Source organism: Eretmochelys imbricata, chromosome 5 (genome assembly GCF_965152235.1).
Source record: "Eretmochelys imbricata isolate rEreImb1 chromosome 5, rEreImb1.hap1, whole genome shotgun sequence".
NCBI lineage: Eukaryota > Metazoa > Chordata > Testudines > Cheloniidae > Eretmochelys > Eretmochelys imbricata.
Genome location: NC_135576.1, coordinates 57730862 through 57757190, shown reverse-complemented (window position 1 = coordinate 57757190; position 26329 = coordinate 57730862). Strand labels below are relative to the sequence as shown.

Sequence of the window (26329 nt, the reverse complement as noted above, 5' to 3'; positions counted from 1 at the left end):
TACGTAGAAGGCGGGGACTCCCCTGTGGTTGGCAAGCATTTCAACCAATAAGAGAGTAACTCAGGGAGGTGGATGGGAGGAAGTTGTTGCTCAACCACTTAAATTAGCGGTAGCGAGAAGCCTGGCGATTGGTGCCTGGATTGTATCGCGTTTCCAAGGGGAAGCTGGAGCGGCGGCGGCGCCGGGGACAGCCGGGGAAGTCCAGTGCGGCTCAGCCCGGTCCGTCCGGGGGTTGGGGACGCGACCATGAGTTTGGCCTTGAGGTCGGTATGGATGGAGCGAGGCGCCGGGGTCTGAACCTAGGCTGTGACCCCGCGGGGACCGAGCGTGCTTGCCGAGGCCGCTCCCTTCAAGGGCTACTACCCCAGAGGGCGGGCCCGGGCTTGGGGCCGGGGCAGAGAAGGTGGGGGCGGGGAGGAAGGTCCGGCGTTGCTCAGTGGCTGGGGCGGCTCGGGGCCCCCGCCCAGCGCTGGGGCTTTGGAGGCAGCTTGGGGCCCATGTATCCCAGCTCTTCGCTTTGCCGCCAGTAGCTGCCTGCCGCAACCTACCCTTGTGTCAGGGCCCTTCCCCTCCGGCAAGACACGGGTTTAGCACTTAGCAGGACTCCTGCCCGTTTCGAGGAAGCAAAAAGGCCCGGTGTCCTGCTGGATGCCGAGCGGAGGCGCGAGGCCCTGGGGAGCGTCTGGCACAGAGCATCGCAGCAGCCCCTCGGTGACCTACAGCCCTCCTGCACGCTGACTGTGTCCGTCTCCCCGGTCTACATGTGACGGGAGCCCTCACCGAGCAATAGTCATTAGGATTAGCTAAAGTATTTAGCCGCTCTGGGTGATCCTTCCACAGGCTCAGTGCGGACCCCTTGGACAGATGGGGCTTTAACGCTTTGGTTAATCTGTACTGACTGTTCTTTAGTAAGGGCTGTTGCCATGTGTATGTGCGAGACCCATAAAGTTCAGGGGTTTTTTTGGATCAGTTTTACTTCAGAAATGTCATTGTTAAAACAGACCTTTAGTTTTAAATAATCATAACTTTGCAATAGCTTTCAATAAGTTTGTTTTGCTTGTGAGAGCAGCTAGAGCATCAAAAATAAATAAGATTTCAGAATCTAGTGTTAAGGTATCATCTTTCCTGTTGCATGTTGCATACTATCAGTACAGTAAATAATGGTATACGTGTGACCAGAGCTTTGTAAAGCACATATCTGGCCAAATCCTGCTTTCTGTCTGTATAAACTAATACATTGAAAACCAAGTGCATCAATCTTCAGATATACTGACAAGTTTCAGAGTAGCAGCTGTGTTAGTCTGTACCCGCATAAAGAAAAGGAGTACTTTTCGCAACTTAGAGACTAACCAATTTATCTGTGCATAAGCTTTCGTGAGCTACAGCTCACTTCATCAAAAGCTTATGCTCAAATAAATTGGTTCGTCTCTAAGGTGCCACAAGTACTCCTTTTCTTTTTGTCAGATATACTGAGTATGTACTTGGTGCACCTGCAGAATGGGAGGGGAAGGTGGCTCTAGTAATTTATTATTTGCATTTCAGTATTGTACTAAGGCCCTTTTCAGGATCAAATTTCCATTGTGCTAAGCATTAAACAAACACTTGGGTAGACACAGTACTGTCTCCAAAGAGCTTAAAAGGTATCTAATTAATTTAAGATTTTTTTAAAATGTGAACTTCATCCCTACAGCTGAAGAATTGGGTGAAGTTGGAACAATTTCTCAAGATTCATGGTGGATATTTCATCACTGACAAACTTTAAATCAAGTGTGGATCTAAGAATTACTTTGTGAAAGTTCTATGGCTTGTGATAATGCAAGATATCAGACTAAATGATCACAGTGGTCCCTTTTGGTCTAAGAGTAGAATCTATGAAGGGTGGATCTAAACTACTTTTCCAAGTCCCCATTCTGTAGCTAACTAAGGGCTGTTTTAGCCCTTTCATAAATTACAGAGGCTAGAATACACATAATTTCAATGGCTGGAGTGGTCCCCTACATAAACTCTTCACCAGCTAGTGATAACAAGAGTGCAAGGTGGGTTCAGCTGGTGCAAGCCTTAGTTTTTCTTTTATACACTTTGTTTGCACTGGTACAGCTACGCCACTGGCTGGTTGCTGATGATTGAGTCCCAAGTATAAATGCTTTGAGTTAGGGACTTCTTGGCATTGTACAACAGCACAAACCCAATGGGATTCTGGTGCGTAATGGGCTCCTAGATATTACTGCAATACATGTAATACATAATTATAATAGAAGAGGTCTAGCGTTTCGGTGAGAGTATAAGGTCACCATGGAAGAAAGCATGGAGATGTTTGTGTGAGAAGCAAAGAGTTGTCTAGGCTGGTGTTACTGACAAAGTAAATGGGGTGAGGAAAGATGAAGGCAAGCAATTTCTGATAGGGTACTCTGTCATCCATCAGAATTTTCTGCCCTTTTTCCAGGGGATGAAGAGAAGCAATTTATGTAAGAGTATGCAGTAAACAAATACCCAGTAAACACCCATCACAGACAACTGTCCACCTACTCATTCAGTAACAGTCCTCTATCACAAGGGTTCTCAAACTGGGGGTCAGGACCTCTTAGGGGGCCGTGAGGTTATTACATGGGGAGTCACGAGCTGTCAGCCTCCACCCAAACCCCACTTTGCATCCAGCATTTATAATGGTGTTAAAAATATTAATAAGTGTTTTTAATTTATAAACGCGGGGGGGGGGTCACACTCAGAGGCTTGCTATGTGAAAGGGGCAGTAGTACAAAAGTTTGAGAACCACTGCTCTAGCATCATGTCGGTAGCCCTCCTTGAGCAACCACCAATGCATGCACACGCATGCATCCCAACACCAGCCAGTCCTCACAGCCAACTCCCCCTGTAAAGAAACACCTCACATGCAGCAACAACCTGAGTGAATACTCTCATCTGCAATCCAGCACTCTTACTGCAAGCTAACACCTTTATCCTGAACAAACACCTTCAATGCACATCCATGTCTCCAATAACACCCCAGTGAGTTTGTGTATATACAGAGAATAACAATATCTTATAGCTTGAAGACTGCCAAAGCAAACATCCCTGTGCACAACCTGACATTCCCACTCTAAACAGATACCCTCCAAGTAAATTTCCCTGGGGTCATTCATCAATATCTTCAAACTGCACTCAGTTCCCCTTAGCAAACAATCCTCTATATCTAAACACCTGCACCCCTTATCCTGAATCAACACCTCTTCCCTTTAACAAATATTCTTGTGAACGCACTATACGATAATCACTAGGGATCTATCTACACACTCCCATAATCCTTTATCATCCAAATAGCCTTACTACTCTAGCACACACATCCCCAGCATACAACAACCACTCCTTGCACATGCACCATCTGACCCTTTATGCACATCTTGTGTGCACATGCTTCCAGTTCCACGCTATTGATGCTTCAGCAATAGCCACCAGCCACTATCATGTTCACAACATCCACGCAGCTCTCACTCCCTACATGCATGCCATACAATGTATTGTATTCATATTTCTCAAGAACTTCATCTTGTCTCACATGCCAAGAGAAAGAGAGATGTACTTGCACAATATTTGCAAATATTTTCTTTAAAAATGTGCAGGGGAGCAGAAAAAGCCTTAATGTGTGAGTTTTAAAGGTTTTTTTTAAAATAAATCTTTTGTACATGTTATTTATCTAAAGAGTACTCTATTAGAAATTTGAATTTATAGATACTAACTACTAGCATTCTCACCCCTGGACCTCAGCTTGCTAGTGCAAGGCCTTGTTTACAATAAAATATATTTCCTAAAATTTCCCACCATTGTTAATGGCACCATCATCTCGGCTCTGTATGTGGTAGTGATTTGGGGAGAAGTCATGTAGTCAAAGCGCTGATAACTGCCTGCACTGCTGTCTAAACTTGTGCTCCCATCATTGCTACCTCTTAGGGAACTGAACAGAAGGTAGCAACAGTGGAAAATATTTAGGAACAATTTTCTAGCATAAGCAGGGCTTGAAGGTTTTTGGCCATTAAGGATAGCTCTAGTGGCCAGAGGTTGTATGCTGTTTGAGCCTACATTTGCAGCCCATCAAAATGTTCCAATCACTTCATTTTTGACCACAGTTAGCAAATAAGCTTTCCTCATGGGCTGCATCATTTCAGTTGCCACTCCATCTCTCCACTTCAATTCATTTGTGTGTTGTTTCAGGAATCTTTTTATTTCTGTTTTTTCTTTTCTGTGATTTTCATCATATAGTGGCTTTCTCCTGATGTTTGCAGGAGTGTTTGTATGTTCAGAAAAAGGGGTGCTTTTTTTGCAAGTTTTTGGAGTTTTTGGTCATGCTTAGAAGCTACCTTAATTTACTTTGAGACTTTGGCCGCCTTGATTTTTTTTTTCTAGGATGTCCTCAGCACTGTGTCTAAAGATATCTTTTTGGCATTATTATTTATAGTGCAGTAGGATCTTAGATGCTCCAGCTAAGATAGGGGTCCCGTTGTGCTGGGCACTGTACAACCGTGTACATAGAGAGAGAGCACTCATCCCTGCTTTGGAGGGAAATGACAGACAAAAGGTGGGAGGAAAAAATGCACACAAAGATAGTGACTTGTTGAGCTTACACAGCAGGTTAATAGTTAGAGGCAGGATTTGAATCTGGGTTTTCTGATAGTCAGGCCACTGCCCTATCACCTAGACCAAATGCTGCCTCTATGCTTTGATTTTACATAAGGTACCTTAAAAGCATTATGATCCTTCAGCAACTTTACTTGAGGTCCCTTAGTACTCTGTTAGCAGCTTTTAGGTGCAGCAGTTAGGTGCATTGTCTTGTTTTCAGCTATTGCTTAACGCCATTTGGGCTTTCTGTTTTGAGGAGTCCGAGTGGTACTGTATCATATAGACTCTGTCAGCTGCTTTTGATGCCATTGACCATGAGATATTGACCAGTTTGTGAACCCTAGCTGGAGGGAGTGGGGATGGAGTCTCTCTGGATAGGCTCCAGTCTTTTCTTGTGAGACATCTCGGCTGATAGTTTTGAGAAATTGCTTGTATTACTTGTAGGGGCACATAAGAATGTCATCCCTTTTTTCACGTGGCTTTGAGACTACAAGGATTGGTGAGTAGCGATGGGCTATGCTGATGAGATCCACCTCTGTGTATCCTTATGCCCTTTCCTTATGCCTGTATAGTGGAACAAATAACCCATTTTCTTCTTGAGTTGAAGCTTTAACAAGACCTAACTGGCTGAAAACAGGAAAGTTTGAAGTAACATTGGAAAGTTGGGGGTTACAACCTGAAGAGTTTAAAGAGCATTTTTTGGTTTTGTTTGGTCTGCATCCTTATTTGAGCGAATGGGCTGCCTTTGGTAATGTATTTGTAGTTCAGGCATCTTAGTTCCTGGCCTTCTCCCAGATATTTAGGAAGTAACTGTGGCTCGTAGTTGTTTGTTTTTTTTCCCCACGTTGGCTGCTTTTGTCACCACAAGACTATACTACTGTAATACACTCTACTAGCTATTGAAACCATTACAAAGCTGAAGCTAATGCAGAATGGGTTTGATCTGCATATAGTTTTTCAGCTTGCGCTTATGAAACATGCTCCATTTTCACTATCTGCTTGTTGCCTTTCCAGCAGAGTTTAGGATTTTAAAGTTTTAACCTGTAAATTGCTAAATTTATGCATTTCTGTGGAGCATTATTTGCTGTTGTGGAGCATTGTACAAGTGAAGTTTTATGGCACTTTGTTTACAATGATATTGTAATTTTAATAGCTGTAAGGGCACCCAGAGTGTAGAGTAGGTATCTTTTATAAATCTAAATAAATAAAAGAATTGGTTTGAGATCTTGTTACCTGAGAAACTGCCCCTCCAGCTGTGTGAAAACACATTTATGATCACGTGAGGCACTCCTGGTTTAAATGGGAGGGGCTACCGACAGGGCATTTTCCACGAGGGGTATTCCGATCTGGAGTTCACTGTCCCACTTGGTTTGCCAGATTTATCAGTACTCCAGACACTTAGTGAAACCTTCCTGGTTTATTTCTCTTGGGCATTTGGGGAGGAGTTGAAATGAGGGATTTGGGGTGGTCAGATGTGGAGTGACTATGATTATTATTGTGTTGGTGGGAAAAGTTATATGGAGCTGTATGGGCAAATCATTAGATATGTGGATTTTGATACTGTGTGTATTTAATTAAGGTTAGCATGCCTAGAGGTATGTCTTATATACTATATTACAACTCTGTATAAATAAATAATCCTGGCTGTGCCACGGAGTCCCTCTTTGGATTTGGGCAAGTCACCTGAACCTTTCTTCCTCATTTTTCTTCTTGTGCAAAATGGGTAGAATATCTACCTACCTCCCAGATATGTTGTTGTATTGTTTACATTTGTAAAGTGCTTTGAAGATGATAAATCCTATTATCGTTATTATTATGAGCTTATTTTCTTAACTTGTAGGAATGATCTTGCAGTAGACAAAACCAAAAGGAAGAAAAGAAGAGAATTGACTGAAGAACAGAAGCAAGAAATTAAAGATGCTTTTGAGTTGTTTGACACAGACAAAGATAAAGCAATAGATTATCACGAATTAAAGGTAACTTTTGTTTTTTCACTTAACTTTTGATCGGCTGTATTTCTAAAAGAGCTCAGCCCACATTTAGACACGTAAATAAATTGGCCTTATTTTCAGGAGTGTTCAGCATCCAAGAGCTCCTGCATTGGTGAAGGAGTGGTTATATTTCAAAAGTGGCAGGAGTTTGAATCGGAGTCCCAAATATTCATGCACAAAACCCACCCGTATGAGTGGTATAGTAACATCTGCATTCTGGGTACCAGGGGTCTGAGCTCCAACCTTTTCACTGACAACTGAAGCACTAAGGGTGGCAGAGTTGAGATTTCCCCCTCAGCAGGGACTGTTGCAGTACAGTTGCAGATCTGGGCTCTCCAGTTTGAGTAGAACAGGAAGTGGGAGAGGCTATTGAAAAGCACCCTGATTTCCATAATCACACAATACATTGAAAGCTTTGGCTGTGTTGTGGAAATCCATTGATTTTGAGGAACTTTTTTACATAAAAGATGAAAATTAAATTTATTAAACTGTGGACTAGGGAACTAGGATTTACTAACTGGTACCTCTTAACAGGGAACCTGTTGACCTATGGGACTCAAATTTGGTGTTCCAAACTTATGTAAGGGTCTTTGGAATCTCTCTCTATTCCCCGTTTTGCTGCAGGCCTCCATCCTGATGGTCATCACTTCAACCAGGAGAGGCTTGGAGTTGCAGCCTCCCAGCCAGTCCCCCTTGCTGGAGATCTATAGGGCTGATACATGGAGCTTGGTGCACATCTCTGTGAATCAGTATTCTCTTGATACTGCATCATGTTTTCTGGAGGGCAGTGCTTCTCTCATTATGTAACTAGTAAGGCTTCTCTGGGAGGAAATAGCTGGCCTCATACAGTGGCTTTGTGAAGGCAATGCTAGAAGGAAGAAAAGAGGGTTATTTATTTTGTGACTCCTGTTCTATAAATGTCTTACCTCTGTAGAGCCATGCTAACTCCCTCCAACCATTTGTTTCAAAACTCAGCTACTTTAGGTCTTCTGAAGGTGGAGGAGAACTGGGGACTTTTGGGGGAGGAGGGCAGGGAGGACGTTTTTATACCTTTGGCCAGTATAGTTGCATCCCCATCTGTCATTATTGTATAAAAGGTTCAGTAGCTGTATGATTAAGTATGTGACTCCTACACTGTGGTTCTGAGGATGAGACAGTTGGAGAACAGAGGCATATAAGACAGAGTAACTCCCTTTCCTGTATAACCTTATCTGCAGTGGAATTTGGATGTATATAGTGGGAATGGATTTGACAAGTGTGATTTAGAGTGAATGCCAAGGTTCTTAATTTAGCTGTAGAAGGGTAACTACAAATGTTCACAGTTGAAATAAAGAACACAGTTCCCCTGTAAAATTTATATCTTTATGTAACATTTCCCTTTTAAAAGGATTAAGAGTTGTTTTTTGTAAATTAAGGAAAAAATCTGCTTGCCCGCTAGAAGTATTTGGCACATCTTATAAAATCTTGGAAAGCATTAAATTTTACATGTCTTGACTTCACTTTGTGGCCTTTTTATAAGTGCTGTTCTACTTTTGAGACAACTCTTTGTAACCAAAGATGGTTTATTCATGATTGTATGTATTAAAGTGTTCCTTTCTCCAGTTACCAACATTTTATCTTGGATAATAAGGTACTAACTTAGGTAAAAAGAGAAGCTATCTGATCTATATTTTGAAGGTGGTATATTGTTGTACTTCTGTTTTATTCCAAAAGGTGGCAATGAGAGCCTTGGGTTTTGATGTAAAAAAAGCTGATGTGCTAAAAATACTTAAAGATTATGATAGAGATGCAACAGGCAAAATCACCTTTGAAGATTTTAATGAAGTTGGTATGTATATGATTTTAAGTACATATTGAAAGGTTGGGGTTTTTTTCGTCTGCTGCTGCCTGATTGCGTACTTTTAGTTCCAAATGAGGTGTGTGGTTGACCAGTCAGTTTGTAACTCTTGTGTTCAGTGCTATCATTGCAGTTGATTCGAGACGGGTGGAAAGAGATCTTAACAGAAGATGTTCGGTTTAATAGACTTTGACCCTAGGTTCCCCCATCTACCAAAAGGAAATGTTAAAAAAACACTTTGTTGTGCGGGTGCATACTTTCTCTCTCCCTCCCTCCTCTCTCTGCTATGGTTTTGGGGCTTTTTGCATTTTTCTTAACTTAGCTAAATTGATTCAGGCCTCCCTACTCTTTATACTGTATCTACCTATGAGAAGTGATTTTTCTGGAGGAAGTACTTTTTGTCTGATTGACAGGTGCTGCTTCTGGTGAGATGGAATTTCTCTTTTCTTATGTATATGCTTTCTGTTTTTCCCCTCTTATCCCTTATGTTCAACCAATTTCTATTCTTCTATCCCTATTCCTGCTTTGAGTGGCCATGAGGCAGCTCAGCTGGACAGAAACACATACAAAGTAGGAAGGTGATACTCTTGTCTGAACTCCTCTCCAAACTTTGAGTCAGTTTCAGCTCTGGTGAAAATGACTTGGCTCTTTCTCCTTTACTGGTGTGGGATACTTCATCTAGCTGAACGAACTGGAATGACTGGAGGAATGTGAGATACAGGAATATACAGCACAGTAAAATTACTTGAGCCACATTTTGTTTTCTTTGATCTAAATCAGAAGGGAAGAAATACACTTCACTACTATACCACAAGTTGTTTATTAGCTTAAACATAGGAATGAACCACATAAAAACAAAATGAATAAACTATTATATATTTTGTTTTGGTTTATAAAGTCAAGAACCCTCTTCGAAATTTACATATATTTTGCATCTTCCGTCTTTTAGGATATGTTTCAATTAGCTTTTTGGAGTGCTCTTTGGATAAGTAAATCTAAATTTGGTATGGTCAAAGGACAACTAAGATGATTTAAATAATGTAATGCCTCTATACATACATAATTATTTTAAAGCTAAATCAATAACCTCAAATTTTGCAGCAGAGCCCCAATAAATTTGTGAGCTTAGATCTAACTTTTTCCTGTCAAGTTCACAAAACCAGACAGTTCATTCCACCTACAAACAATAGCAAGTTCTAAATGGTTCTGTAAGCCCTAGCAGCGGGGAAGTATTTATAATGGCTTGTTGAAGTTATAAATAGCAAGTCCTGTAATACAAGACTTAGCAGGTACAAAGAGCATGAAGATATTTTCTCTCTTGGTTCCAGAAATAGGTGAAGCAATTACTAGCAAAATATTTTGATGCAACAGATTATTTTGTCTTGCTTTCCTCTGCTATAGGACTGACAAATGGATGTGATAAAAAGAATAATCAAGATTGATTAAGCCTTCCTGGATTAGTGTCTTGCTTTATATAGTAAAAGCCTCTTCAATGCCCTGGGAGGTCGGGGCTTTTTTCGTAGATTACAAAGCCATAAGGGACCATTGTGATCATCTGGTCTGACCTTGTATATAACACAGGCCACAGGACTTCCCTGACTTTATTCCTGTTTGAACTAGAGCATATCTTTTAGAAAAACATCAAATCTTCATTTAAAAATTTCCAGTGATGGAAGTACCCTAACCTGTGGTAACTTGTTCAAATGGTTAATTATCCTCACTGTTTTATTCTTGTTGCAGTTTGTATCATACCTCTCTTTTAAATACCCATGCTTTTTAGTGCCCAACTGCTTCTCTCTCAGTATCAAGAGGATTCCACAAAATTTAGAAGCAACAGAGTCACATCTATACATCCTATATAGTAGAGCTTTTCCCAGAGCACCAATTTGAAAGAGGCTATGGCTGTGTACACTTAGCCTCCTACAGACTGGTGCTGTGGGAAAGGTCTATGTATCAAAGCACAAATGAGGTAAACTGCTTTTCGATCTCTATTGTAGTTGGACATGCCACAAACAGATATACAAGGGAAATAGAAGGAAATAAGATAAACAAATAAATAAATGAGGCATAAGCATATTGAATTGAACTGAACTAGAAAAATGCAGGAGTGAAAGTGTAAAATGCTATTAAAAAGTATATGTCCAATGACTCTCCATCTTCAACTTTTATATTTCTATTTATATTGTCTTCCTGAGTTTACAGCTCTTCTTCACTCCCTGAATATTTATAAGCATATAAATAAGAAAATCACTGTGGATCATTCTTGTCTATCTAAGCTAGGTATTTATACCATGCTCCTCGTGTTGGTGTCTGAGCATCTTCTTAATAGCTGGATTTTTCCTGAACTGTTGATACTTCTAGGTCAGGGGCTTCCTCTAGTCCAGAAGTTCTCAAACTGTGGGTCGGGACCCCAAAGTGGGTCCCAACCCCATTCTCATGGGTTCAGCAAGGCTGACTTAGACATGCTGGGGCCCAGGGCTGAAGCCCTTGGCGGTGGGGCTCCAGTCACAGGCCACCCCACCTGGAGCAGTGGGGCTCGGGATTTGCCCCACCAGCACCACCTGGGGCAGTGGGGCTTGGGCGGCTCCAGCATCAGTCCCCGCTTCTGGGGTCATGTAGTAATTTTTATTGTCGGAAGGGGGTCACGGTGCAATGACGTTTGAAAAGCCCTGCTCTAGTCTATAAAATATGTCCTGAAAATGTAGGTATTGGGAAGTGACAATGATTAGCCACTTTTGCTAGAAAAAGTAGAAAGAGAGGCATATTCAGAGTGGTTCCCTGAAGCATCCTTTCTAAGAATGTACCATGTCAGTTGTTGTCAAATCTGAAGTGCACAATGCTGAAGAGACTTGGCTTAGCTGTCCTCTGAAACTATTGGCTAAGTTTCCTCTTCCAAACTGATCCTTTTTTTTTTTTTTTTTTTTGCTTTGAAATAATGCTGCACTAGCCATGCAGTGCCCCAACTGGTGCCTTTGATTGTAATACAGCAAACATTTAACATCCAAATCAGACATCTTGTCTTCACAGGAGATGGTGTTTGAAGATTGCCTTCCTTTCTGGCCCAATCCTAAAATTTAGTGTTGATGCTAAAACTGAATGGAAGACATGAAACAAAGATGAGTCTGGGGTATTCAACAGATCTTAACTTAGTTTTTGTGCTGTTGCACAGTTCCTATTATAACTAACTAGAAATACCAATGTTTAAGACTTTAATAGTCAATTAAAAGTGCCTGATTGAAAGCTAAGAGGAATCTGAACAGGTGAAATAACTTTAGAAACCAGAAGCTTAGGAAAAAAGGACTAACTGAACTTAGAAAGTAGAGCTGGGACACTGTGAAATTGCCATGTTTGAAATAAATGGTATCTTATTTTCCCTATATTAGTGACAGACTGGATATTGGACCGAGATCCACAAGAAGAGATACTCAAAGCATTCAAATTATTTGATGATGATGACTCAGGTAAAATAAGCTTGAGAAACCTGCGCCGTGTTGCTAGAGAACTAGGTGAAAACATGTCTGATGAAGAACTACGGGCTATGATTGAAGAATTTGATAAAGATGGAGATGGAGAAAGTAAGTATTGAACTGAAGAAAACAAAACTCATCTTGCCTTGTTTTAATTTGTCTTGTTGTTTTTGTCCCAATCTTAACTTAAAATGTGGTTCTGGTCTGAGAAGTGACTGTAAAATGGTCAGTGTTAAATTCTTTGTTTGCCTTTTAATGACTTTCAGAACAAATTTGCTCAATTGACAAAATAAGAGATTGATTAGTATTATTTATTTAATCATTTCTAACTCAGCAAACACATCTTGGGACCTGAAAGTTAAGTTGGGTTCTTTCTTGTTTGAATATGATTACTGGTAACTCCAATACAACTAAGGTATATTAGAGTCTAGTTAAGGTACAGTTGAAGCTGAAAGTAATTGAGTCAAACATGGCACTTCATTATGCCATTTCTAGAATTGAACTACACTGCAGTCATTTCCACACAAATCAAGAAATACTTAATTGAATTATTGAATATGGTGAAATTGATAAATCCCAAAGGAAAACCACAAAGGATGTCCCTGAAGAGACCATCCATAGTATTAATTGCTATATCTATTAGCAACTAAGGAGTTAGTGAAGGACTGTTAGTTAACTATCTCAGTCCTAAACAGGCCATATGTGAACATATCACATGGCTACCACTGCTAGGAAACAAGTGATGATGATGGTAGGTAGTTTTCATCATCAGTTAGAATGCTTGGTATTCTAATCAGATACTTTCTTTTGGGAAGATCTTCATCTTTAAACAGGGTGACTAATAAAAAAAAAATCCTTTGAGGTCCTTCAAGTTTAAGTGAATTTGGTATTCAAAAATTGCTACATTAATAGGGCTGTAAGCTGAAATCCTCAAATTACCTATTCTGAGGATACAGCACACACAGCTGTAAGTGCAAGCCTCCTTCTTTCTTCCTCTCCCCCTCCCTCCCCCTGCATCTTCACTGTTGACCTCAATGTTCTTTTGAAAAGAGGATTTCTAAGGTTGAGAGAGTAGTTCAGTCTGCAAGCATATTAAGTCCTTGACCTCTTTGCTGACATTGCCAACAAGGGTGCCAGTTGTGATGGTAACTTTTGTTATGTGGACACCTTGTAAGTAGGAATTGAATAGAGACCACCAATTTATTTCACAAAGATTACTGAGTTGCAACTACTTTGGGTCACTGCTGACATTTCTGAATTCAAAACAATGACCAAGCAGTGAAAGTCTCCATTTCCTATTATCCACAGACCCATACATTCTTCTCATTAGATATTCAAGTACAGGAATGTATGTGGGAGATTGACAGCATAATATTTATCTATGACATTGTTTATCTCTAAGGTTTTATGTTTCTTCCATTCTCTAAAGCAAACTGATGCTGTTTCTTGCACTTAGATTTTTATTTTTTAAGAATTAATCTTTATGAATCGTTGTTCTGTTTAGCTCCAAACATCTGGGCTGTATAACAAAATCTTTGTCTTCTTTACTGCAACTCTCCCTGCTGAAATATATCTAAAACTGACAACTAGTATCATTTTAAAAATATACTATAAATATAGAAATAACACCTCTTGTTCTAGCACAAAACAATACCTTTTTTACATAACTTCTTGTAAAAAAAGGTATTGTTTTGTGCTAGAACAAAGGTCCACTTACAGCAAGAGCTAGTTTGTCCCCTTTCCCGTCCATTAGCAGAGGCTACCCAAATCTACTGGTTCTGTCCTTGGAGAGCAGAAATGGCAGTTGAAGTGCAGCTCCAGGACATCATTCTCTCCTCTCTAACAGCTTCTGTGCTGGAGCTTCATGAGATCAGGTTTCTGTGGTATTTTGGGACCATGAGTGGAACAGCATATGAAACCCACGACTTCTAACTACACTAAATCACAACTTAATACTGCTTCAAGCAGCATTCGGTCTCCTGTAGCCTCTCAGTGGTTTCTAGTGCACAAACACGTTTAATATTAATGTGCTGAGCATAAGCTCCAGCAGAGAAGTAAAAGAGAAAATTCTCCATACGTTTGCCTCTGCATCCGCTTCAGCCCCAGGAAAGGGGTGTGTAACTTTAGCCCCGTTGCTCAGGGCTGAAGCCCTTGGGCTTGGGCTTTGGCCCTGGGCCCCAGCAAGTCTAAGCCAGCTGTGGTGACACCATTAAAATGGGGTTGCGACCCCCCCTTTGGGGTCTCAACCCACAGTTTGAGAACCGCTACCCTAGTGACTGAGCTGCACAGACACACTTTGATATCGGGCAATGAGGTAGAAGCTGGTAAGACTGAAAAGAAGGCTAAGTCCTAGCTATTTGATGATCTACTGCAGGGGTGGGGAACCTTTTTTCTATCAGGGGTCATTGACTTAGAGAAAAAAATCAATCGTGGGCCACACACAGCCCCCAGGGGGTGAAAGCGGAGTGCAGAGGCTCAGGGCTTCCCCCTGCAGCGGGGCAAGCCAGCACTTGCGGCTTCAGCCCCGCGGAGTGGCGCGGAGGTCTGTGGCTTCCCCTAGGGTTGCCAACTTTCTAATTGCACAAAACCGAACATCCTTACCCCGTCCACTGCCCTGCCCCTTCCTTCCATGAGGTTAGGTTAGGTTCCTTCTCTGAGGCCCTGCCCCGCACTCACTCCAGCCCCACTCCCTCCCTCAGTTGCTTGCTCTCCCCCACCCTCACTCATTTTCACTGGGCTGGGGCAGGGGGTTGGAGTGTGGGCTCCACCTAGGGGTGCAGGCTCCAGGGTGGGGCCAGAAATGAGGGGTTCAGGGTGCAGGATAGGGCAGGGGGTTGGGGTATCAGAGGGGGTGCAGGCTCCGCTGGAGGTGTGGGGTGGGGCCGGGGATGAAGCACTTGAGGTTCAGGCTGGGGCCAAGGGGTTTGGAGTGCAGGAGTGGGCTAAGGGCTGGTGTGGGTTCCGGCTAGGGGTGTGGGCTCTGGGGTGGGACCAGGGATGAGGGGTTTAAGGTACAGGAGGGGGCTCTAGGCTGGGGTAGGGGGTTGGGGTGCATGAGGGCGTGTGGGCTCTGGCAGGGAGTTCCAACCTGGGGCACGGGGTTTGGGGTGCAGAGTCTGGGAGGGTATTTGGGTGCAGGAGGGGGTTCCAACCTGGGGCAGGGAGTTTGGGGTGCTAAGGCAGGTTCCCTGGCTCTGCACTGCTCCTGGAAGCAGTCGCCATGTCTGGCCCCCTTGGTGGAGACGCGGCCAGGCGGCTCTGAGCGTTGCACTGCCTCCCTCTTCTCCCCCCCCTCCCCCGCCAATGTGAGCTGCGGAGTCGGGGGCTGGAACAGCATGCGGAGCTTTCCTGATCACCCCTGCACCTAGGGGCTGGGCATGCCGGCCACTTCTGGGAAGCTGCGCAAAGCCGACCACACTTTTAACGGCCTGGCAACCGTAGCTCCCACCACAGCAGGGCGAGCCAGCGCTCGTGGCTCCAGCCCCATATGGGGGCACCAAGGCTCGGGGCTTCCAGCCCATGGCATGGAGACTTGCCGTAGGCCAGATGAAATTAAGTAATGGGCTGGATGCAGTTCCCCAACCCTGATCTATGGGTCTACCACCAAAAATCATGACTGTGATGTACAACCTGTCTAGGCCAAAGGGTGCCAGGCTGGGACTCTGCTGGGGGTCAAGAGTGATGTACTGGAAAACTGGCTTATTTGAGTCCCACTGTGTGAACACCTCTTGAAAAACAGATTATGCACTTAAAATTGTAATCTAGCTATTACGTGGTGACATACGGCAAAACACAGGTCATGTTTTTTCAGTAACTTTTCACACATTTCAGTGGCTTATGTCCTATGTTGGCAGAGTTGTTGCTTGGGGGGTAAGCATATGGCACAAAAAATATAATGCTGTACCAGTATGGGCTAATTCTTGTTGTCTGAAGGATTCTGTAGATATATTCTGCGTATCGTATTTTTCTCTCTACAAAATAATAAAAATGCACTGAACAGCAGTACACTAGTAGCACAATTTGAGACTCAGTTGGTCTTTGACCTGGGCTTTCAGATGTTGAGAGCTCCTGAAGAGGCAGTGTACTTCCCATGTGGGAGAATTTTACATTATTCTGCAGTGACCTTTTGGTCAAATTCAGGATAAACGTTGCTGGGCTGTGAAGGGAGACTAGACCTCCTTGATTGGCAACCTCAGCCTGATGATTGTTTCAGAAAAGGTTTAACTTAATCACGTGAGTTCTTTTGGAGTTTTGTGAACATGTAGGGGAAAATGTGTCTTAATTTCTTTATAGACCCTTTTAGGGTTGGATAACACAAAATGTTTAAAAAACAAACTTAACATTTGCTATGGTGACTCAGTGCGAAGTGCTTTTGACACATTCAAAGAGATTGTTAGTAAATTAAAAGAAACTCATTCTCTAAATATAGTATTAAATGGCTTATATTTTCCATGTTTATGTTCAAAACATAGTCTTATCAGTATTCATTGCAAAGTCACAATTAATGCTAGATAGAGCCTAATTTTTAGTAAAGATGGGGAAAATCCAAAATCAAGTAATAAAAAAACAGGGTTTTTGCAGTATAAAGTAGTAATGTCTTACCCAAGCAAACACCTGTTCTAGGTACTCTGACATCTTGTCTCCTTTGGGACATATCAATGTATTGGCATTTTTATGTTCTAGTTCTGTGCAACTAATTTCAGGTGGCTTACGTAGCAAGCATTATGTCGCAATAGTAGCCTAAAGCCTATATTTCTCTGCTCTATTTATGACTTCCATTGCCATAATATCAGTACCAACTACAATTATTTAAAATTAAAAATAACAATGGATCTTTCTTGCTTCCTGTAAGAGGAATAGCTTGATTAAGTTATAGGGACTGGTGTGCAAGTGGGCGTATTGTATATCTGTATGTACTGAAAAATTAGAGAGAAAGCTAAGCAGAAATCAGCTAAATAAGCCCCTTTTCTGTTTGAATCTGTTTTAATGAAGATGAAGGCCTGATCCACTCTACAGAGTTGGGTCAGTGCAAGGCAGCTTACGTTGACCTAACTTAGTAAGCGCCTACACTAAAATGTTGCTCCTGCCAGTGTGACTCACCCGCTATGCCAACCTAACTCCACCACCGCGAGAGGCATAACACTTCGGTCGACGTAGTTGGGTCGACACAGTGTCAGTGTAGATACTGTGTTATTTATGTTGACTTTAGTGGCATCCAGGAGATGTGCCACAATGCTCTATGGTGACCACTCTGGTCGTCATTTTGAACTCTGCTGCCCAGTGGCCAGGTATACAGGTGTACACCTGTCCCCTCTAAAGTCCTGTGAATTTTTGAAATACCATTTCCTGTTTGCTCGGGGTGGAGAGCTCACTTAGCGACTGCCTAACTGACCATGCTGGAGACATGATCCTGCCTGGAATACACAGGAGTGGTGGATCCCCTGGATCTGTGGGGAGAAGAGGCTGTGCAGGCACAGCTCTGATCCAGCTGTAGAAACATTGATATCTACAAACAGATTGCTCAGGGATTGTGGGGGCTAGGGCTACAAGAGGGGCCCGCAGCAGTGCAGTGTGAAACACAAGAAGCTGCGGCAGGCATACCAGAAGGCAAAGGAGTCTAACAGTCACTTTGGTGCAGAGCTGCAGACATGCCGCTTTTACAAAGAGCTGCAGTCCCCAGACCCCACAATCATCTCCAAGAGCCCCATGGATACTTTGGAGGAGCTGGAGTTACAGGTCCCTGGAGTGAACAGTGAGGAGGAATATGGGAGACAAGCGATCTGGGGATCCAGTGGTTCAGCGAGCCAGGATCTGTTTTTTTACTCTAAAGCAGTCGAGCAAGTCTCTGCAGTCCAGCATGGACGAGCCTGATGCAGGGGAAGGAACCACTGATAAGTATGCAGTTTGCTTTGATATTGCAGTGACATATCCATTTACTTTATTTAATCATGCTAGAAGAGAGTTAAATATCCAATAGAGGTAGAGTTGCTATTGGCTTCTCATTCCCATGTACAGTTAGGCAGAGGGAGCCCTGCAGAACAGTTTGTGCACCGGGATGTCCCGTGAATCTTCCATAGAGATCTAGAGGAAACTTTCCTGAAAGTCGTCTGCAATCCTCTGCTGCAGGTTTCTGGGGAGGGCTGCCTTTTTTCTTCTGCCACGGTAGGACACTCTCCCATGCCACTCAGCAGTTACTTCAGCAGGCACTGTTGCAACACACAGGGTAACAACATATGGCCCCAGTCTGTAGCTGGAAGTGTGCAAGAACTGTTCCCTTTCAGCCTCTGTTACCCTCCAGAGTGAGAGATCTCTGCTGAAATCAACACCGCCTGTGGAAAATGGTGCCTGTATTCTGTTCAACTGCCCTATTTGCATGGCTGTGAGCTACCTCCCCCTTATTGTCCAAACTCCACACGCATCCCATCCCCGGTCTGTAGTCACCAGGGCTGGGACTCCTGCCGTGCTTTATGAATCCCCAGAAGCAGTGAGAATGTAGTGCTTGCAACTTGTGTGGATTGAAGGTAGTGAGTTCATTATATGAAGTTTCCGTTTATTTTGTGAATATATTCACAATAGAACTTCTGCACGTTGCTGCTGGAAATGTGGCCTTCAGAGTCTCTCCATGCATGCCAGCAGAGTAACTCAGCCAGATAAGAGGAAGAGGACGTAGGATGGCATGTTCCAAAAGTCCCTGCAAACCTCTGGTGTTTCAGATACTCAGCACAGGTCTTGAAGGATCGCCTTGGCGGACAGAGTGGACAAGGATATTACTACACACACACAGCACTCATTACAAGGTTGATATTGGGGTACAGAAAACAATGGCAGATCACGCTACAGCAACATGCATTACTGTGGCCCACTATTGAAATGGTCTTTCAAAGCCTCCCTGAGTGATATAGCTCCCTGTTGAGCTCTTCTTATAGCTGACAGCCTTTCCACCTTCACCCCACTGGAAACTTTTCCTTCTTTGCTTCACAGATATTTTGAAGCACACAGCAGGCAGCTATAACCATTGGGATATTTTTTTCACTGAGGTCTAATCTCGTGAGTAGACTGTGCCAGTAGCCTTTCAAATGGCCAAAGGCACATTCAGCTGAGCCTGTAATTGAAGTGCTCCTTGCTACTGTCGAGGTGGTCGGTTTATGGCTTCATGGGCCACGGGAGAAAGGGGTAGACTGGGTTTCTAAGGATCAGCATGGTAATCCTCTGGTCTGGAAAGAAAAGTCCCTGCTTGCAGCTTTCTGAACAGGCCCGTATTCTTAAAGTGTCATGTGCCTTCCCTGACCATCCCACACTGATGTCAGTAAAACGTCACCAGTGATCTACCACCGCTTGCAGTACCATGGAAAAGTAGCCCTTTATGTTGATGTACTCTGGCACCAGACCACATTGCCACAAAATAGGGATATGTGTGCCATCTATTGCCCCACTGCAGTTCTGGAACCCCATTGCTGCAGAACCATCCATTATGTCCTGCACATTGCTCAGAGTCACAGTCCTTCACAGTAGGACGCAGTTAATGGCCCTGCATGCTTGCATCACAGCAATCCCTACTGTGGATTTCCCAACTCCAAATTGATTGCTACTGATCATTCGGGAATCTGGCATTGCAAGTTTCCATGCAGTGATTGCCACTCACTTCTCCACTGTCAGTGCAGCTCTTATTTTGGTGTCACTTTGCTGGAGAGGTGGGGCAAGCTCTGCACACAAATCTAGGAATGTGGCCTTGTGCATCATCCTATACCTGCAGAACACTGCAATCTCACCAATCAGTGCTTGTATCTCAGGCCCAGAACTGGCATCCCACCATCTGCAGCTGCTCTGTGAATGCCAACAACAACCTTGAATTGTTTCTTTTTATGTCCCACAGCAAGCTAACCTCTAAAGAATCATCACGGACCCTGCAGGTCCTCTAGTGGCTCTGCAAATACTGCAGGATCAGGTGCCCTGTGCTCACTACTCTCATCACAATAGTGCAGAGCTGTGCAGGATCCATGCTTTTCACACAGAGTGGATGTGCGGGTTTGTGGGACTTTTGAAAAGAGGCATGGAACATTATGGGATGGAGAAAAGGGCATCATGAGACATTGAAACCATGTTCCCCATCACCCCTGTGCAACTCATTTACCTCTGAGACATTGCTCACCCTTACCAAAACACCCTGTGTTCGGAGATAGCAAGTTTTACAGTGGGATAGCTAGCTATGGTGCACAGCTCTCTGCGTCGATGCAGGCGCTAGTAGTGAGGACATGCACCACTGACACAAGGAGCATAGTGTGGACACGCAAATGTGATTTAATTACTGAGGTGGCTGTACGTTGTTGTAACTTTAAGTTAACTTAATTTTGTATCGTATACTTGCCTGTAGCTCCTTCAACCTGGTTCCAAATGATGGGCACTATTAAAGGCATACAAGTAGACTTTCTCCTTCACAATAGTGGATGGAAGATGCAATTAAATTTCTATGACAGATGGTGAATAAAGCTTTCTGAACATAGTTACTGATGCTGTCCCTATGTGTTTGCACAATGCTTAGCACAGTGGGGTCTAATCCTGATTGGAACCAATATGGTCTGACAGAAAACAAATAAGTAATACTACTGTCTCTGACATTACCACCTTTCATCTTCTAATTCTTAATGTTTATGCTAGACATCTGAAGTACATGCAGATTATTCTGTTATATATTAGGAATGTGGGCAGAATTTGCAGGCCACTTTGGTAACTTGCTAGGTGTGTAGGGCTACACCCAATGTCTTTTTCTGAGAACAAAATTGATCGATTTAAAGTCAAATTCTGATCCCTGAATGTACATTCCGTGTGACTTGGTAAAAAGCCACTGTGGATCCGAAAACTAACTATGTAAAGAAGGGGTGTGCAAACTATAGCCCACAAGCCAAATCTGGCCCGCGAGCCGCACCATGTGGTTTGGCCCCGCTCCAGCTGGGGCACTGGGTCGGGGGCCGCACCACACGGCTCGGCCCTCCTCTAGCTAGGACGCTGTGTGCCGGAGCAGGGCCGAGCCACATGGTGCGGCCAGGGCTCTGGGTTGGGGGCTGCCCCACGCCGGCCGGAGCACTGGGTCGGGGGCCACACCACGCGGCTCCCGGAATCCGCAGCATGCCCCCGCTCCGGCTCCTACACACTCCAGTGGGAGCTGCAGGGGGGTGCCTGCAGAATGGGCAGTGTTCAGAGCTGCCTGGCTGCGCCTCTGCCTAGGAGCTGGGTAAGGGATATGCCATTGCTTCCGGGAGCCGCTTGAGGTAAGCACCACTTGGAGCCTGCATTCCCTGAGCCTCTCCACACACCCCAACCGCCTGCCCCAGCCCTGATCCCCCTCCTGCTCTCCAAACCCCTCGCTCCCAGCCCAGAGCACCCTCCGGCACCCCCAACCTCTCATCCCCAACCCCACCCCAGAGCCTGCACCCCTTTCCACAGCCCTGATCCTCCTCCTGTCCGCCGAACCCTTCGGTCCCAACCCAGAGCACCCTTGTACACCCCAAACTCCTCATCCCCAGAGCCCGCACCCCCTCATGCACCCCAACCCCAATTTTGTGAGTGTTCATGGCCCACCATACAATTTCTATTCCCCATTGTGGCCCTCGGGCCAAAAAGTTTGTCCACCCCAATGTAAAGCAATAACATGTATGCAGGTACAATATGTCTCTCTTATCCCAATGCTTACCTAGAGAAGTGAAAAAGGCATTAATACAGTTTCTAAGTAATTTTTTCGTGCAGTTTACTTACTTTAATTTGTGGCAGCATCTCCCTTCTCTCTCTCCCCTCCCCCCAATATTAAAAATGTAACTTATAAATTTCTTAGTCAGTTTGTAATTTCAGCAGGACAAAATACTGTGTGCCATGATGCACATTGATACTTGTTTATCATATGTCTACTAGTAAAAGTGAAGCATATCCATATTTTAAAAACATGTATCCATGTTTTACTACTAAAAATTTAATACATTACTACATAGCTTGGAAAATAAGCTTCTGTGCTTGCATGCATTACACAGCAGCTGATTTTTACATGATATACATCAAGTATTGAACTGTAACTGACTATATGTTGATGTTATCGAGACCAAGTAGATTGGCATGCATCCTCTCTTTTGGTTTCTTAAACCTGTCTTTTTGCTTTTCACTATGTCCTTCAGCCTCCACCTTTTCTAGAAACCAACAAACTTTATCTTGTACTCATTTATACCCTATATATTGTATACATCTACTCCAGTAATGTATTCCATATGTCTTTATTTTTAATATTAAATGTTCTGATCTGTGTTGCCTATTTATTCCTAGTTTCTAATTGGTGGGATTATCCTTTAGTACTTGAACACTTAATCAGCATATAAATTTTTTTGTAACCTTAATCCTAGTTATAATTTTGACCAGTCTCTGTTCAGTCATCATTTACTATTACATCTAAGACAAAACTACATTAAAATGGATTTAATGTGGAGAGTAAATATCAGTAAGTTAAGGGTGGGAGGGAATAACAGGGTTTAAAAGAAATCCAAACACTTTGATCTGTGGAAATGCACAGTTAGGTCATCCATTCAACCTTAACTCTGTCCTGTAGCATGTGATTATGAGTAAGACATTTCAATGTTTTGCTCACAGATTATATTAAAGTGATTGTTAAAGACTTATTGATATTTTTCCCTTTATCTTGTCATGACAGGTTAGAACGAAGATCTTTTGGGTGCTTTAACTATATGAATATCCACTGCTTAACACGTTTGGCTTTCATTAACATGTAAATTTAACTCTGGAGTTTGCAGTGCTTAGTTGGGGATATTAAGTACAACATCTCTGTAACTTTCACTCTTAAGGTAATGACATGAACTCTTAACTTAAATTGTTTTTTCCTTTTTGGTCTTGGAATTTTCTTGGTTTTGAAAACTTCCAAATAGAACAAGTTTTGCATAAAAACTAAGCAAGAAACCCAGAAAGAATGCTTCCATGCAATATTTATTAGATTTGAATATATGTAATATCAGCCTTTAACAATTTGTGTGCAGATTAGCTTCAGTGGAAGTATAGTGATTGGTGGAGTTACCTCTGATGTCAAAATGGCTCTTCAAGAATTACTTCAGCTCTAGGCCTGAACCTTTATGTAGCACAGGGATTCTCAAACTGTGGGTCACGACCCCATTTTAATGGGGTCTCCACGGTTGGTGTTGGCCCTGGGCCCCAGCAAGTCTCAAGCCCAAGCCCCACCGCCCAGGGCTAAGGTTACATGCCCCCTGCCCAGGGCAGAAGCCCTTGGACTTCAGCTTTGGCCCCTCCCTCCCTACCTACCCAGGGCAATGCGGCTCAGTCTTCGGTCCCCCACTCCTGGGGTCGTGTAGTAATTTTTGTTGTCAGAGGGAGTCACGGTGCAATGAAGTTTGAGAACTGATGTAGCCTATAGAACCATAATGATTGGATACAACAATCAGTAATAACTTCACTTTGTTACAGCCTAATTTCTTCAAATTTAGCTTGTGTATAAGATTTCAATTAATTTTAACCATATGGAAAGTTTGAAACATGGTTGTTTTGACGTTTCACTCCATGTTCTTTATGAAAGTATGCTTCTAATGTGGATATGGCATAACAGATATACTTTATGCAAGATGGGTCTTGTAAGATATCATTGAAAGGTTATTATTTACAAAATGTGATTATCCAATTTGTATGCATGTATCATTTCTGTATCTAAAATTAGGAATATGGACTATAACAATTACAACTGGGGGTGTATTGGGAAGACACCCACCAGATGACGGGCCATCAGATTTGATGGGCCATCAGGAAGGAACAACAAGACCATGAAGATACTAAACTCTCTCCCTCCTGGGAGGAATCCCGGATGTAACTGTGACACTACTAGGTCAGGTGGTCTTGTCACCTGATACTAAATGTTATCTGGCACTTCTTGTAACTTTCCACTGAAAGGGAAGGGGAGTCAAGTTTGGGAAACAAAGGATTCCCACCTTATGTCTTATTTAAGGGTGGAGAGGGAGGCAAACGGGACTCCTCCTCTCCGTGTCCTGTCTGCCCAAGAAGAAAGACTGCTAAAGACACCTGAAGGGAAGGCAAGGAGATTGCGGGGGAGGGAGGGGAGTCCAGACTGAGACAGGAGTCCAATCTGAAAAGAAATATAACTGGAACTCTAAATCACAAAAACTTTGCAACTTGCCTAAAATAATATTTAGGGTAAGAAATTGTGTTTTTTAACCTGTTTCTTAAGTATATTGAACTTAGCTTTTGTATTATTTGCTCAGTAATCTGCTTTGTTCTTTTATATTCACTTAAAATTAACTTTTTATAGTTAATGAAATTATTTCTTGTCTATAATATAAACCTATTTGTACAATTCACAATGGGCATGGGGGGGGGGGTTGGTGGTAAGAGGCTGTGCATACCTTCCTCCACATTGAGGGAGGAGGCAGATTTCATAATATACCTTTGGGTCTGAACTCCAAGGAAGGTGGACACCTGAGTGCTGGGGTCAAATCCCTTCAGCTGATCCTTCCCAGAACTGATATTCATGTCTCTTTCGTTCTGCAGTTGGGTGTGGCCCTGCCTCTGTGTGTGTTGGAGGAGGCTTAATAGCTTGGCTTAGCAAGACAGGTAAAAAGGGTGCCCAGGCTAGCATAACAGGCAGGCTCAGTGGTATCTCAGCACATCAGGTGGTGCTTAGTAGGCAGGATAGTGTGCACAGCTTATTGCCCTGAAATACTGGTGGTGATTTTAAGTGGGGTGACTAGAGAACAGACAAAGTGGTTACTGGTTTGTTATTTTCGGGAAGGGAAGTAGAGGCAGAAAAGCAGCAAAATGACTAAAGTGAAGTTACCAAAATGTTGGCGCTCTACGGATTGGAAGTAGAAGAAAGCAAAAAAAAATGCATGAGATGGAAATGGATGAGCAAAGAACTGCACATCAGAGAGCCCTGGAACTGAGGCAGCTAGAGGCAGATTTCATAATATAACTTTGCGTCTGCACTCCAAGGGAGGTGGATACCTCAGTGCTAGGGCAAGTCCCTTAAGCTGAGCCTTCCCAGAACTGATCTCAGTGTCTGTTTTGTACTGCAATTGTGTGTGGCCCTGCCTGTGTGTGTGCTGGAGAAGGCTTAATAGCTTGGCTCAGCAAGACAGGTAAAAAGGGTGCTCAGGCTGGCATAGCAGGCAGGCTCAGCAGTATCTCAGCACATCAGGTGATGTCCTAAGGGGGGCAACCCGTCACTTGTTGTTGTTGTTGTTCCATTATTAAAATGATTCGGGGCAAAGGAAACACTGTAACAGAAGCTAAATTTCTTAAGGCTCCAGTTTAATTTTAACTCAAACTAATTAACAAATTTACTTGTAAATTCATTGTAAGTACTATAATTTTGGGGAAGATATATATGAAAAATACGCTAACAAAGCAGTTGAATCCCTGTTTTAAATGCAAACTGAAATTCAGCCATAACCATGGAGAGACACTAACACATCCACAATGAAAGATTTTTTCCGGTGATGAAATGTTGAATACATTTAACATTTCCTTATAACTTCTCTGTTTCTGTATAAGAGTGATCAGAACTGTGCACAATATTCCAAACTGGACTATTACAGTCTCTCTTTAATAGTTTCTTTTAAAATTACTTTTTATAATAGGTAAATAGAACTATTGCTATGGCAAGATAATATTGGTGTGCACTGAGCTTCTGGCTTCAGTGACTTCTTTAGTAATGCCTAAATACTGAACTTTTGGCTTATGTTTTTAAAAATTGTGAAAACAGTGTTGTGAATACATTTTGTTTAATGAAGAGTCTTAGCTTGTTATAAATTGGAAGCAAAAAATCCAGACCTGCGTTTATTAACTTCAATGTGCATTGGATCAGTGTCTAAGAATACAAAAGGGGAAGCTTTAAAATAAAATGTGCAACATGTACATAAAATATTCTCCTGTCATTATTATAGACCTCTACTGTGTTTGTCTAATTACCTTCTCTCTCTCTTACCACAGTCAACCAGGAGGAGTTCATTGCTATTATGACCGGAGATGTTTAAAGTTACAAGAAAATGAACTCAACAACAAAAAGGGAGGATTATTGGCTGTTAACATTTTAATTGCCATCTTATGGTTCTGTTTATTTCTGTAGCTGGACCCATGCAAAAAAATTATTTTCCTCAAAGGACCAAAATAAACATATGTTTTATGTACTGATACTTCAGTAATTTGTAACATTAATTTTTAGAGTAAGCAGTGTTAAGTTTCTAAAATGTTTGAGTATTCATTTGTAAAATAGCTTTGTATGAGATTTCTAAATTAAATCATATTCTAAAAATCTTTTGAAGTTTACTTTAACAGTAGCTGTGGCCTTAGTTTTGATATATAAAGTTTTAACAAACTTCCATTTTTAATAAAATGTTCTTTTATTATTGGTA

At 42.7% G+C, this 26329-nt stretch overlaps 1 protein-coding gene across 1 annotated transcript; it reads left to right on the top strand.

Annotated features, from left to right (window-relative positions):
* The first annotated feature begins 107 nt into the window (after window positions 1-107).
* On the top strand, window positions 108-26329 carry CETN3 (centrin 3). Its single transcript, XM_077817179.1, has 5 exons — window positions 108-263; window positions 6452-6587; window positions 8316-8430; window positions 11823-12014; window positions 25908-26329. The coding sequence occupies exons 1-5, from the start codon at window positions 247-249 to the stop codon at window positions 25949-25951; spliced, it is 504 nt and encodes a 167-aa protein (XP_077673305.1). The 5' UTR covers window positions 108-246; the 3' UTR covers window positions 25952-26329.